The sequence below is a fragment of the Ochotona curzoniae genome, unplaced genomic scaffold (assembly GCF_017591425.1).
Source record: "Ochotona curzoniae isolate NIBS_2020 unplaced genomic scaffold, NIBS_Ocur_1.0 contig_1, whole genome shotgun sequence".
In the NCBI taxonomy this organism is placed as follows: domain Eukaryota; kingdom Metazoa; phylum Chordata; class Mammalia; order Lagomorpha; family Ochotonidae; genus Ochotona; species Ochotona curzoniae.
Window position 1 is genome coordinate 11,524,685 of NW_024464918.1, and position 12,394 is coordinate 11,537,078.

At 36.7% G+C, this 12,394-nt stretch overlaps 1 protein-coding gene across 1 annotated transcript in view; it reads right to left on the bottom strand.

Annotated features, from left to right (window-relative positions):
- The window catches only part of GABRA1 (gamma-aminobutyric acid type A receptor subunit alpha1), a 50,486-nt gene that overhangs the window by 20,050 nt on the left and 18,042 nt on the right, over positions 1–12,394 (bottom strand). The window contains exons 5-6 of the mRNA XM_040975699.1: positions 6,545–6,765; positions 3,851–3,933 (exon numbers count right to left, since the gene is read on the bottom strand). Of these exons, the coding sequence (XP_040831633.1) occupies positions 3,851–3,933; positions 6,545–6,765 (304 nt within the window). The remainder of the gene's footprint in view (positions 1–3,850; positions 3,934–6,544; positions 6,766–12,394) is intronic.

Sequence of the window (12,394 nt, forward strand, 5' to 3'; positions counted from 1 at the left end):
AATGCTATAAGCCAAAAGCTTTGCGCGATGACTATGAAAGATCTTAAAAACGGTGTAAACTTGGGTATTAATTCAGTATCAAAAGGACGGTTGCTATTTGACACTATATGTTGACTTTCATGAGTCTGTTTCTCCTGTTTTGTATGAAGCAGGTAAACTAAACAATTTCTAACTTGTAGTTCAGAATTCATCAAAATATCCACTCATAATCTCTCTGTTCTTCCTCTTTACAAGGCATCATGCTTGATAATCACTTGGTCAAAATATATATATATATATCTTTTATGAAGTCTCTACAGAATTCAGTCCTTGCTTAAGTCTTACTGTCAGAATCCATAACACGAATCTCTTGTTTCAACATCAAAGCCTTATTTTGTGTTTTCTTTGATGATAATAATTAAAAGGTGATAGCCATATGATGCACATATCTTCTAGTTAACTGACTATGTGAAGAAATAGGGCTGTATCCCTAACCGACAGAAAGTGTAGTTTACCACTGACAATCTGAGTTTCAGGGAGCGTGATAAGGAGAACATCTGCTTTAATGCATTCCTTTCTAGTAGCATATGGATGAGATTGCTTCAGAAACTTCACAAACATTTCTTACAGAGAATTTCACTATATTACTGGAAACTCCTCTGGCTTATCCCCTTTTCTGATAGTTTGCTGAGACACTTGCCTCACCTCCACATGTGAGCCACACAACCTTTAGCCCACAATTGCCTCAGTTTCCACACCTTTGAAATATGCTAATGAGGTCAGAAAGAGGAAACAGCTAAGCAGCAATGGGACCTCCAGTGTCTTTCCTGATAAAGAATGTCCTGTAATGGTAAGTGGTCAGTATTGCTTTCAGCCTTTGTTTCAATGACCGATGTTCCCTTTTAACCCCTGAGAGGTCTCATTTTCTCTTTGCTAAAACTTACATGTTGATGAGATATTTAAAGCTCTATTATTAGAATCATCACCCAGTCGATAAAGATTTAGTGAGTGCCCCCATTATGTTAACCTCTAACTTAGGAAAATTGTGAGCAAATCACCTTCTGTTTTTATGAAGGTTTCAGTCTACTGACAACAAATACCATTTATTAGCCAATAAGTAAAGCTAGTAATTACTGCAGTAATCAAAGGTATAAAATAGGTGATCCCTGTGGTCTCCAAGAGTAGTACGAATGTTAAGATCATTTGCTGAGGTCCCAGAAGATGTTCATCTTAACATGTAGTGAGATGGAAGAAATAAGCCCTGCTGAAAAGCAAAAAGGGTAACCTAGGCAACAAAGGAGCATGTACAAAGGCTCTGAGGTAGAAAATAGCCCCCTTATTTTATTTGGGCTTCAGTTTTCTTTAAAAAAAAATTATTTATTTTTGTTGATAAAGCATTTACAGGGAGAAAGAAAGACAGAAAGATCTTCCATCTGCTGATTTACTTCCCAGATGGTTGCAACAGCCAGAGCTGAGTCAAGCTAAAGCCAAGAAAGCAGCCTCTTCCAGGTCTCCTATGCAGGCACAGGGTCCCAAGGCTTTGGACCATCCTCTACTGATTTCCCAGGCCGCAGGAAGGGAGCTGCAAAGGATGTGGAACAGCTGTGACACAAAGCAGCACCCATATGGGCTGCTGACACTTGCAGGTGGAGGCTAGCCAAATGAGCTACACCAGTCCCTCACCCAGTTTTTAAAAATAAATAAATAAATAAATAAATAAATAAATAAATAAATAAAAGAATGAAACAAAAAAAAAGAAAAGTATTTTCTATGCATTATCCATTTTCATTTTCCTAAAATATTTCCAAAACTCTTCAGGATGGTATATATTTTTAAATTCCATATCCTCCTTTGCAAATACCATTAGCAATGTCACACACATTTGATATGAGACTTGATGCCTCCCAGGATTTTATAGAAAGCTTTTACCATTTGGATAATAGCACTACTCCTGTTTTCCTGACCAATTACTCCACTCAGTCTTGAAAGCAGATACAATGGTGTGAATTTCAGCAGCCATCTTGTGATGAGGATGACCATCTAAAGATACCTTCAACATCAGCTCTGTTAGTGCTGAACTAATGAGCAATTTAAAAGCTAACATATTGGGCCAGCATTCTGGTTTAATGCGTTAAGCCAGCACCTGTGACACTGGCATCCCAAATGGGCTCTGACTGGAGTACCCGCTGCTCCACTTCAAATCCAGTTCCTTTTATAATGTGCCTAGAAAAACAGCAGAGGATGGACCAAGTGGATGGGACCCTGCACTGTGTGGGCGGTCTGGGCGAAGCTCATGATGTCAGCCCTGCTCAGCCTCTGCCACTGTGACAGTTTTGGACGTGAACCAGCCAGTGGATTATGCATATTTGTCTATCATCTATCTAACTCTCCCTCTAACTGCACATTTACCTTCATCATATTTTATGAAATCTAAACCTTCTTATACCTGTCTTCATTGCTAAGAATGTACTTGACTAAATAGTATGGTGAATCAAAATGACTAATACTTGACTAAAAATGCAGAAAACATACTGTAATTCATTGTCAAAATCTGGACATTGATTTTTCAGGACAAAGAGGGTTCTCTCAGTAATCATACTAGAATAATTGACTTAAGTTACTACTGTTCTAAGCAAGCCATGATTTGTTATCTTCTTAACTATAGATTATGCTGTGGATTAGATGACTTTCACAACAAATATACACATATTAACATAAAATTCTGACATACACCTAATACAAAACATATTTACATTGTTTGAAATGGGGCTGGTCATATAAGAAAGCATAGTAATCTGTGACATAGAACATAGAGAAGATTTGGGGAAAGGCTAGGGTAAAGAAAGTTTTTCCCCAAGGCCTGTGTAGCTGAGAATTTTTCAAGTCATTAATCCTTGGGTTTTAGTTTACAGTGAGAATTATAAATAGAGTCAGCTGTCTCTCCATGACTAGTACAGCCAGAGAGCCTGAAGGTCCTGTGCTATTTTCTTTGCTTGCTCTCTTCCTACCTCACCACTATTTTTCTTTTATGAATCATATCTTCACCAAAATAGTTGCTTAGACTGCCTGTCTGCTGAGAACACAAAGCATCTTCGATATTGCGGGAGTTGACTCAGTCCTTCTAAGTAATTCCTCTGCAGCAAACTGGGAATTTTTATTTCCACTCATTTCACACATGCAGCAGGACAGAGGGAAGACCACAGAACCTGGTTCTCCTGGCCCCCCTTCTCATGGATCCTCAGAGATGCTCTGAATATTTTTATACAGCAGTAACCCCAAAAGCTATCGTAAAGGAGACTTATACAGTGGGATGCCTTCAAGAACATGAATATGCACATGAATTCCGTGGAATATACAAATAAATCTTGGAATTTCCTAAGAATATAATTAGGGTACTTCTTGTCTGAAAACTGTGTAGGTTTAAAGTTTGTTACTAAGAAACAGCTACGTCTCTCACCACTTACTCTTATTACCACCTGGTAAACAAATTAAAGTACTCTTAAGGTCAAACAATCCTAGGTCATGATGTGAAATGAACACAATGACTTGTATTTATTAGCAGGAGAATGTTCTTCATGATGTATAAGCACCCATACCTACCCCTCTTTTTTTACTGACTACAACAAAAACAGAAAAATTCCACTGAAGAGTTTAATTTTTGATGTTCATCCCTGTATTTACAGAATCACTGCTCTTCAGCAACAACTTTGTTAAGTTATATCAAGGGTTTCTACACAGAAAGTTCTTTTAGTATATTATTATGAAAGTTTTCTTGATATTCTTCTCTAATAGATGTAATGAATTGAAGGCATCTTAGTTACAGTCTTAATCATTCATGATAATAAAGAAGGTTAGAAATGAATTTACTCACAGCTCCCAAATTTTAGTGGGCAGGCATGGGCATCCATAGGGAAGTCCTCCAAATGCATTGGACATTCAGCTCTCACAGTCAGCCTTATTCATTAAGGGAAACAGAAGATACAAACAAAAGGCCCGTAGGTTAGCAGCATACACAAGTGTGATGTTACCAATTTTGGTAAATACATCCACAAAAAGGAGAAAATACAAGCTTAGAGTTACGCTGAGTTTTTAATAATGTAGGACTCAAAAAGAATGTTTAAGAACTAGAGTATAGGGCCAGTGCGATAGCATAGCGGCTAAGGTCCTCGCCTTGAATGCGCCAAGATAACATATAGGCACCAGTTCTGATCCCGGTAGGCCCACTTCCCATCCAGCTCCCTGCCTGTGGCCTGGGAATGCAGTCAAGGACGGCCCAAGACTTTGGGACCCTGCACCCTCGTGGGAGACCCGGAAGGCTCCTGGCTTCAGATTGGCTCAGCTGAAGCTGTTGCGGTCACTTGGGGAGTGAATCATTGGAGGGAAGAGCTTCCTCTCTGTATGTGTACATATGGAGTATGTCCATTTGTTTCCTTTGAAAAATACCAATTTCATACAACGTATAAATGTTACTAATGGTTTCCCAAATAAGCTCCATCAACCACTCCACCCAGCTACAGCAAATATAACCAAGAATTTATGAAAATCCAAATTTGCAGAACTAGTTCATCCTTAGTTGGGCAAAAGATATTGATATCAAGGAAAATAAGGTAACATCGCCTGTTTCAAACGTAGTTTCTTTTCTCTTTCCCACCCAAAGGTAGTAAAGAATGCATTAAGTAAGAGGCATAACTAAAGGAGCAGAATCCTTGGAACTCTATGATATCAAAGTTATTGTAAAGTCCCGTTGAGAGTTTGAATGTGATCTCGTTTTATTCCAGTCATTTAATTTTATTAAAAAATTGCCAAGACTCCGCGTGCTTCTGTTTTAGTTCTTAGGATATTCTGGAATGTGAATTTCAGTCAGACTTTTCAAAAATGATTGCTAAGGAAAGAATTCAAAAGGAATATGCTTGCTCTGCAGCATTATACAGGAATTTATCCTCATTTTCCTTTTAACACTTTTTGCCCATATATTAAATAGTTCATGTCTCAAGAAATGCAGTAAGATAGTTTTATAACAAGCCAGTGAAATTTTTAGCTGTAATACAGAATCATTCAAATAGGAAATGAATAACAGTGATTACATTCTTGACCAATTATTAAAGAATATGATAAACATAAAAATGGATGATAAATCAAGAATATGAAAAAGATAAGCTAGCTTTTTTCCCCTTGTTTTTACATTCATACTAGGGCCTCTTCCCCTCATGCTGTTTCTTCCGAGATGTTCTCTTTGCCCCTTGACTGCTCTGTTCAGAGAGCAAGTTGGAGGCCAAAAGCTTCACTCCCTGGCTGGGCAGAGAGCATTAACCATTCCACTTGAGCATCCAGCAGATCTGAGCTTCTCGGTAGCTCTTTAAGACAAAGCAGCAGAGGAAAATGGCACATATCTGAAATCACTAATAGGCAAAATGATCAGGATACATAAATTCCATTTCTGATCATTGATACTTGAAAGGATTGAACATTGGGTGTGGGCTCAGAGATAAATATTGGATTGCTATCGGGAATAATAGTCTAGGTTTTAAATGTAAGTATGTCCCACCAGGATGATTTGAAATGCCTCAACACAGGCCCATTGTCCCTTCGTTTTTATGCTTTATTTTTGTTCTTGTTGCTGTTATTTATTTTTTAGGTTCTGATTACATTGGCTAGTTAGTTCCAACACCTAAAGTATCTCTTAAAGCATTTTCTTCCTCTTTCATTTCGTTGTTTCTAATTTGAAAAGCAATTCATTCTGGCATATTTTTTCACTCAAAATATCATTCTACTCCCATGCTAAATACAATGCCTTTAATTGAAAAAATGCCATTAATGCCAATTATACCAAAAGAATAATTGGGCTGCTTATATTTATAAGCACTGGCCAGATTTACTAAAACAGCATTAAAAATAATTCATCTGAGAATGAAATGCTGCTGATCTCAAGACTGTGTCCAGGACATTACTTAATTTCTCATAAATTAATAATGTCTTAAAGTTTACCTTTTTTCTTTATGCATTTTCTACATTTCATAGTGAATGTTTTGAGCAGTTAGTAAATGCCAAATTTTGCAGTAATCTCAAAAAGGGTAAAATAGTTGTAAGCAGAAATATATTGTACATGGTTTTCAATTTATAATATTAGTTTTATTGTACTCACAGTCTATATTATTGTGGTTCATAATCTTCTTCAAATAAATGTTTGACATTAATTTGTATTTTTTGCTATATTTTTCAGTTTTTTAATTCCTTCACTTACAGCAGAAAAATATTCAGATTTAGCGTCAGATAACTTATAGAAATTTAATCTATACCCTAGCAGAGTTCAGAACCATGTGAGACTTAGAGGAGAAAATGTTATTCCTCAAAATATTATAATCATTTTTCGTTATTAGAATAATTTTCTTGACATTTAGATGCTAGGATAACATTTCAGAAAGCCAAGTTTTAATATAGTAATTTCTTATGTTAAAAATCAGGACAAGTAAGAAGCCAAAATAAGAAACCATCATAGCCTATCAGTGCCTGTAAAGAGGAGATTCAGTGTAGAAGGGGTCCTGAAGGGAAGTGCGGCCACCCTTACCTCATGGTGTACAGCAAGGTGCCGTCCTCTGTGATCCGTAGCAGTTTGTTGGGCATGGTCATGTTGTGGGCCACCGACTTCTTTCCATTGTGAAAAAAGGTGTCTGGGGTCCAGATTTTACTTGCCATTAGATTATTTAACCGGAGAACGGTCATGGGCCCTTTAAATTTTAACCTTTCATCCTTCCAGCTTTGACGGAAAAAGACATCTATTGTATATTCCTAGGTAGTTTTGGAAAATGGAGCAAATATTACCGTGCTGTATTTTGCAATGCAAATATCTTACACGGAGCATCCATAATTTTTACAAGTTTGGAAGCAAAAGGTGAGCTATGTAATGTTCCAGAAGTAAACTTGTAATACATTTAAGTGTCCTGGAAATCACTGGTTGCCATAATGATACACATAAATCCAAAATTTATGTATCTTAGAGATACATAAATATATTTCTAAAACCCCCAACTTTTTTCTAATTAGAAGCTTCAGGCCTATCATGTTCTTAGACTGTAAAATAAGAGTAACACCCCACCCTAATGTCTACCTTAACCTCTACCAAACCTGCAGTCAAAACAAATAAAATTTATTACAGTAGAAATCACACTCAGAGGCAATTATTGAAAGGCCAACATTTACATTAGATATTTCCAGCCATAAAGAAAAAGCACTGTGTATCCTAAGGCAAGGTGGTCATGATTCTACTGGACTGTAAAAATTTCATTGTCTTTTTGATTAAGTGAACCTTGTTGGCACAGATAGTGTAAAGACAATGAAGATTATGAAATGAAGGGATTCATTTCCCCTCAAAAAATGTAAGTAAAAAAGAAATGCAGAATGTGTCTATGTGTGAGTTGATGTGTGATCGTGTGCGTAAGTCACATGAAAAATGTGTGAAAGTCATCATCATTCACAGTTAGAGACTTTATTTATTTGAATAAACATAGCATCCCTTATAGCAATACCCAGAGACAAACATCTGCTAATCTGAAAATAAGCAATGAGCTTTACCAGCTCTAAAAATTGAAACAGGTGGTATCTATCTCGCCTGTAAAACTTGCTACACTGACACTGTATTTGGACTCAATAGTTTGAAATGAACGTTACCACATTCTCTGTCAACCCAAGCATGCTGCTCACCAGAAGGAAGATGGATGGTGAAATATCCTGCTGCATCATAATGTCTCAAAAAGCATCTGGTTTTATTAAATCATATACTTTGTGCTTAAGAATACACAATAATTATGTCTGAAGGCATTTATCTACTTATCTCCTTCCCATGGCTTAAAAAAGGTCTGAAAGTTCAATATGTCCTTCCGGCACATTTGGCATTGTTGAGGAATTACTGGTTGAGTAATTTAGAACTATTATTGGACAGTTTGTAATGCACAGAGCATACCACCCATTGCAGTGGAGAGAGACACAAGGGAGTTTATCTGTCTGTCTTTGTGGCAAGTCCAGTCATTTCATTGGTTAGTTTGATTTTTGTGTGCTTGGAGGAATCAAATGGAAGAGTGACAAACGATAGGCATTTACCCAAACACTTCTTGCATATCTGCTAAATTTAGCAGAGGGAGAAACGATTTAGTCATGGGTACTATAAGAAATGCTCATAGAGAAACTGAATAGGATTCAAACAGGAAAAAGGGGAGATACGAGGAGGGAGACTGAGGATTTCATCAGAAAATAATACAGTACAATGATGTCTATTAAATAAATACATGAATATAACCTGGACTGGATCTGTTGCCATCATGGACAACACAGCCTGGGGTGTGACATACAATATAGGGTATTTGTGTTACTCAAGGTTTAGACACATGGACTCAATTATTAACAATCAAAAGAACTCTTTAATTTACTCAACAGTTCAAACACTACCAAAAATAGGTTTCCAAAAATGCCTAAGATGATACCATCCAAATGTTTAGTTCATCTCTTTACTCCCAGTATTTTTTGAAAATAAAAGTTAAATTTAAAATCGATGTACTATGAAATCTTGACAAGGTATAAAAGACAATGACTGCAAAAAATTATATCAAAACATGCTTGCACCCTAACATTGAGTCCTTTATACATCCAGACCCAGCTCTACTCACCTGTGTGAACAGGCAATGACATCACAAAACTCATTCATGATTCTCCCTTCAAATGCATACCACTTACTCATATACACATACAAAGGGAAAAATATAACTTGGTAAAGTTCATTTCTACTATGGCCTCTGTTGGAAGTAGAAAAGCAAATCTGGAATTAACGCAGTTACTGAAGATCAGTCACTGCCTAAGAGTGTGAATATTTGATCTCTCATTTTCTGAAAACTATGGCAGGTGCTCCATCATCTGTGAAGTATGACATCCTGCTCGATGGTCCCTGTTCGTTACTTGAAGAAGAGCATCTGAAGTAGTGTGGGACAGAATCCCATCTTCAGCAGTTTGGAACAAGTTAGTAGAAAGAGGCAAAGCCCATGGCATACTGTTGATGGATTCAAATTCCAAACCTTTCAGCTGAATGGCCCCAGGTGATTTTTTTAAAATATATTTTATTTATGAGTTATGGTGAAACAATTTCATATGTTGCATACACACAGATTTAGAAAAGGAGATTTGAGAGGAACATTATTTGTATCGACTGTGAGCACATTGAATTTGTAAAGTTCTTTGAGTAGTCTGAGCCTTTTAGTGACAGTATTTCAATCCACGAACATGATTCTTCCATTGTTTTTGGTGTCTTCTTATTTCTCTTTAAATGCTTTGTTATTTATATTGTAGAGATCTTTCACTTCATTGGTTAAGTTAATTCGGAAGTGTTTTTAGTAGCTAATGCAAATAGCACTAATTTCACAACCTGTTTCTCAGTCATGGTATTGTCTGCGTATACAATCCCTATCAGTTTTTGCCTGTCTACTTTATAACCTGCAACTTTACCAAATAGTCTCGTAAGTTCCAGTAGTCTCTTATTGGGTCTTTTTATTATTTTTTTTAAAGATTTATTTTTATTATTTTTTATTGGAAAGGCAGATATATAGAGAGGAGAGACAGAGAGGAAGATCTTCTGTCCAATGATTCACTCCCCAAGTGAGCGCAACGGCCGATACTATGCCGATCCGAAGCCAGGAGCCTCTTCCGGGTCTCCCACGCGGGTGCAGGGTCCCAAAGCTTTGGGCCATCCTCGACTGCCTTCCCAGGCCACAGGCAGGGAGCTGGAAGGGAAGTGGGGCTGCCGGGATTAGAACCGGCACCCATATGGGATCCCGGGTGTGCAAGGTGAGGACCTTAACCACTGCGCCACCGCACCAGGCCCTTATTGGGTCTTTAATTTCCCTACAGAAGCATGTCATGTACAAACAGGAATAATTTAAGTTTTTTATTTCTGTTTTGTATCCCTTTGATTTATGCTTGCCTAATAGCTCTGGCTTTGAATAGCAGCAATGAGAGTGGGCATTCTGGTATGGTTCCAGAGCTTAGTGGAAATGCTTTCAGCTTTTCCCCATTCCATGTGATGCTGGGTGTGGTTTCTCATCGATTGCCTTGATTGTGTTTTGAAATGCTTCTTCTACATCCAATTTTCTTAATATCTTTTATCATGGAACGTTGTTGTATTTTATCAAATGCTTTCCCTGAATCTTTCAAGATACTCATGATTTTTCCTCTTTAGTTTGTGAATATGAGGTATCACATTTATTGATGTGTATCTGTTGAATCATCCCTGCCTAACAGAGACAAATTCAACTTGGTCCCTGTGAAATATTTTTCTGATGTGTTCTTAGATCCAAATAGTCAATATTTTGTTGAGAATTTTTTCATCTATGTTCATAATTGGCATTAGTCTATTGTTCTTCTTATTAGATATTTATTTCTGGCTTTGGAATTGGGGTGATGTTGGCCTCATAGGAGAAGTTTGAGAGGATTCCTCAATTGTTTTTGAAAATATTAAGAAAAATTAAAATTAGTTCTTGAAAAGTTTGATAGAGCTCAGCAATAAAAGCTTTCTGTTAAGAGAGCTTCTATCACTGCCTTAATCTCCATCTTAGTTATCGATAGGTTTACATTTTTATTTCTTCAAGATTCAATCTTGGTTGATTTTATGTGTTCATAAATCTCTACATATCCACTAGATTTTTCATTTATAAAAAATTTGTGTGTAGTGATTCCTGCTAATTCTTTTTCTTTGATTTCCTTTGTGACATCTCTCTCTTCATCTCTGATTTTATTAATTTGATCCTCTCTTATTTGCTAGTTAGCTGAACCAGTTCAATTTTATTTACTTATTCAAAAATCTTGCCCTTCATTTTGCTGATTTTTTTGGTATTTATATCAATTTTACTTATGGTTTTTCTCACATTAATTATTTCTTTACTTCTACTAATTTGGGGCTCGGTTTCTTCCTGTTTTTATAGGTCATTAAGATGCATTGTTTTGTCATTTATTTCATGCCTTTCTAATTTTTTGATGTGGGCACTAATTTCTATAAACTTCCCTATTCACTCTGTTTTTGCTATATCCCTTATATTTTGATATGCCATGTTATCATCTTTACTTGTTTCCAAGAATTTCTCTATTTTTCCTTTTGATTCTACAACCCAGTGTTAATTCAGGAGCATGCTGTTTAGTGGGATGGGTGCATTTTTTCTAGAATTTCTTTAATTGTTGATTTCCAACTTCATTCCGCAATGATCAGAAAAGATATGTGATTTAATTTCTGTGAGATTCCTGAGACTTACACAATAGGTTGGTATATGGTCTATTCTAGAAAAAGTTCCATGCACTGATGAAAGACTGTGTATTCTGAAGCTAGAGGATGAAATGGGGATGAAATGAGTGATACGTTCTATAGGTATCGATTAGATCCATTTTGTACACAGTGTAGGTCAGTCCCATTAGCTCTTTGCTGATATTTGTTCTAGTTGGTCTATCCATTGACAAAATGAGGTGGTGAAGTTGTATTTTAGCTATTCATTATTGCACTGCAAAAGACATCTCCATTTATATTCATTTACATTTGTTTTAAATAGCCAGGAATTCTGGCATTGACTGCATAAACATTACTATAGTCACATTTTCCTGTTGAATCGAACACTTAATTTCACAATGACTCTCTTTGTCTCTTTTAACAGTTTTTGTGTTAAAGTATATTTTTTCCAATATTCAGATGGTTATTTCTGCTCTTTTTCGCTTTCTGTTAACAAGGGATATATTTTTTTCCCATACTTTCACTTTTGGTCAGTGTGTGTCATTGGTGGTAAGTTGTGTGTCTTAAAGGCAGCGGCTAGACGGATTTTGTTTTTGAATCCTTCAATCAATCTGTGTCTTATACTTGAAGAATTTACCATTTACATTTAAGGTTATTACTGATAAGTAATTACTTGACCCTGCAAGTTTTTTTTTTTTAAGTATTCCTATTGTTTGCTCTGGAATTTTCGTACTTTTACTGGGAGATTTTCTTTCTTCAGTATTGTCTGCATCATTATTTAATGCCAAATAAGTGGTGTTGATTTTTTTCAATTTCAGTTTGTTTTGGAATATCTTTACCTTTGTTCATACATGAGAGCTTTGAAGTGAGGGGAATGCCCCACAGGCTTAAATAAGTGCCTCGCTCCCTCCAAATGACCAACACAGGCTCAAAGTCAGTGAGGGTCATGAATTCATTCCTCAGACAAAAATCCTTTAGTTTCAAGCCTGTGAGGCCATGCAGCCTGTGTCTGGCTTTGTTAAGGTGGCACTTCCTCCCCGTTATTCACAGGGAGCCTTCTGGGGCAGATGGGAAGCAGCCAACATGCTCCCAGTTCAGATTTGTGTGAACACTCTGCTGTAAGCTAGCACTCCAGGCTGGACTCAAAGTACATGGAATCCACAA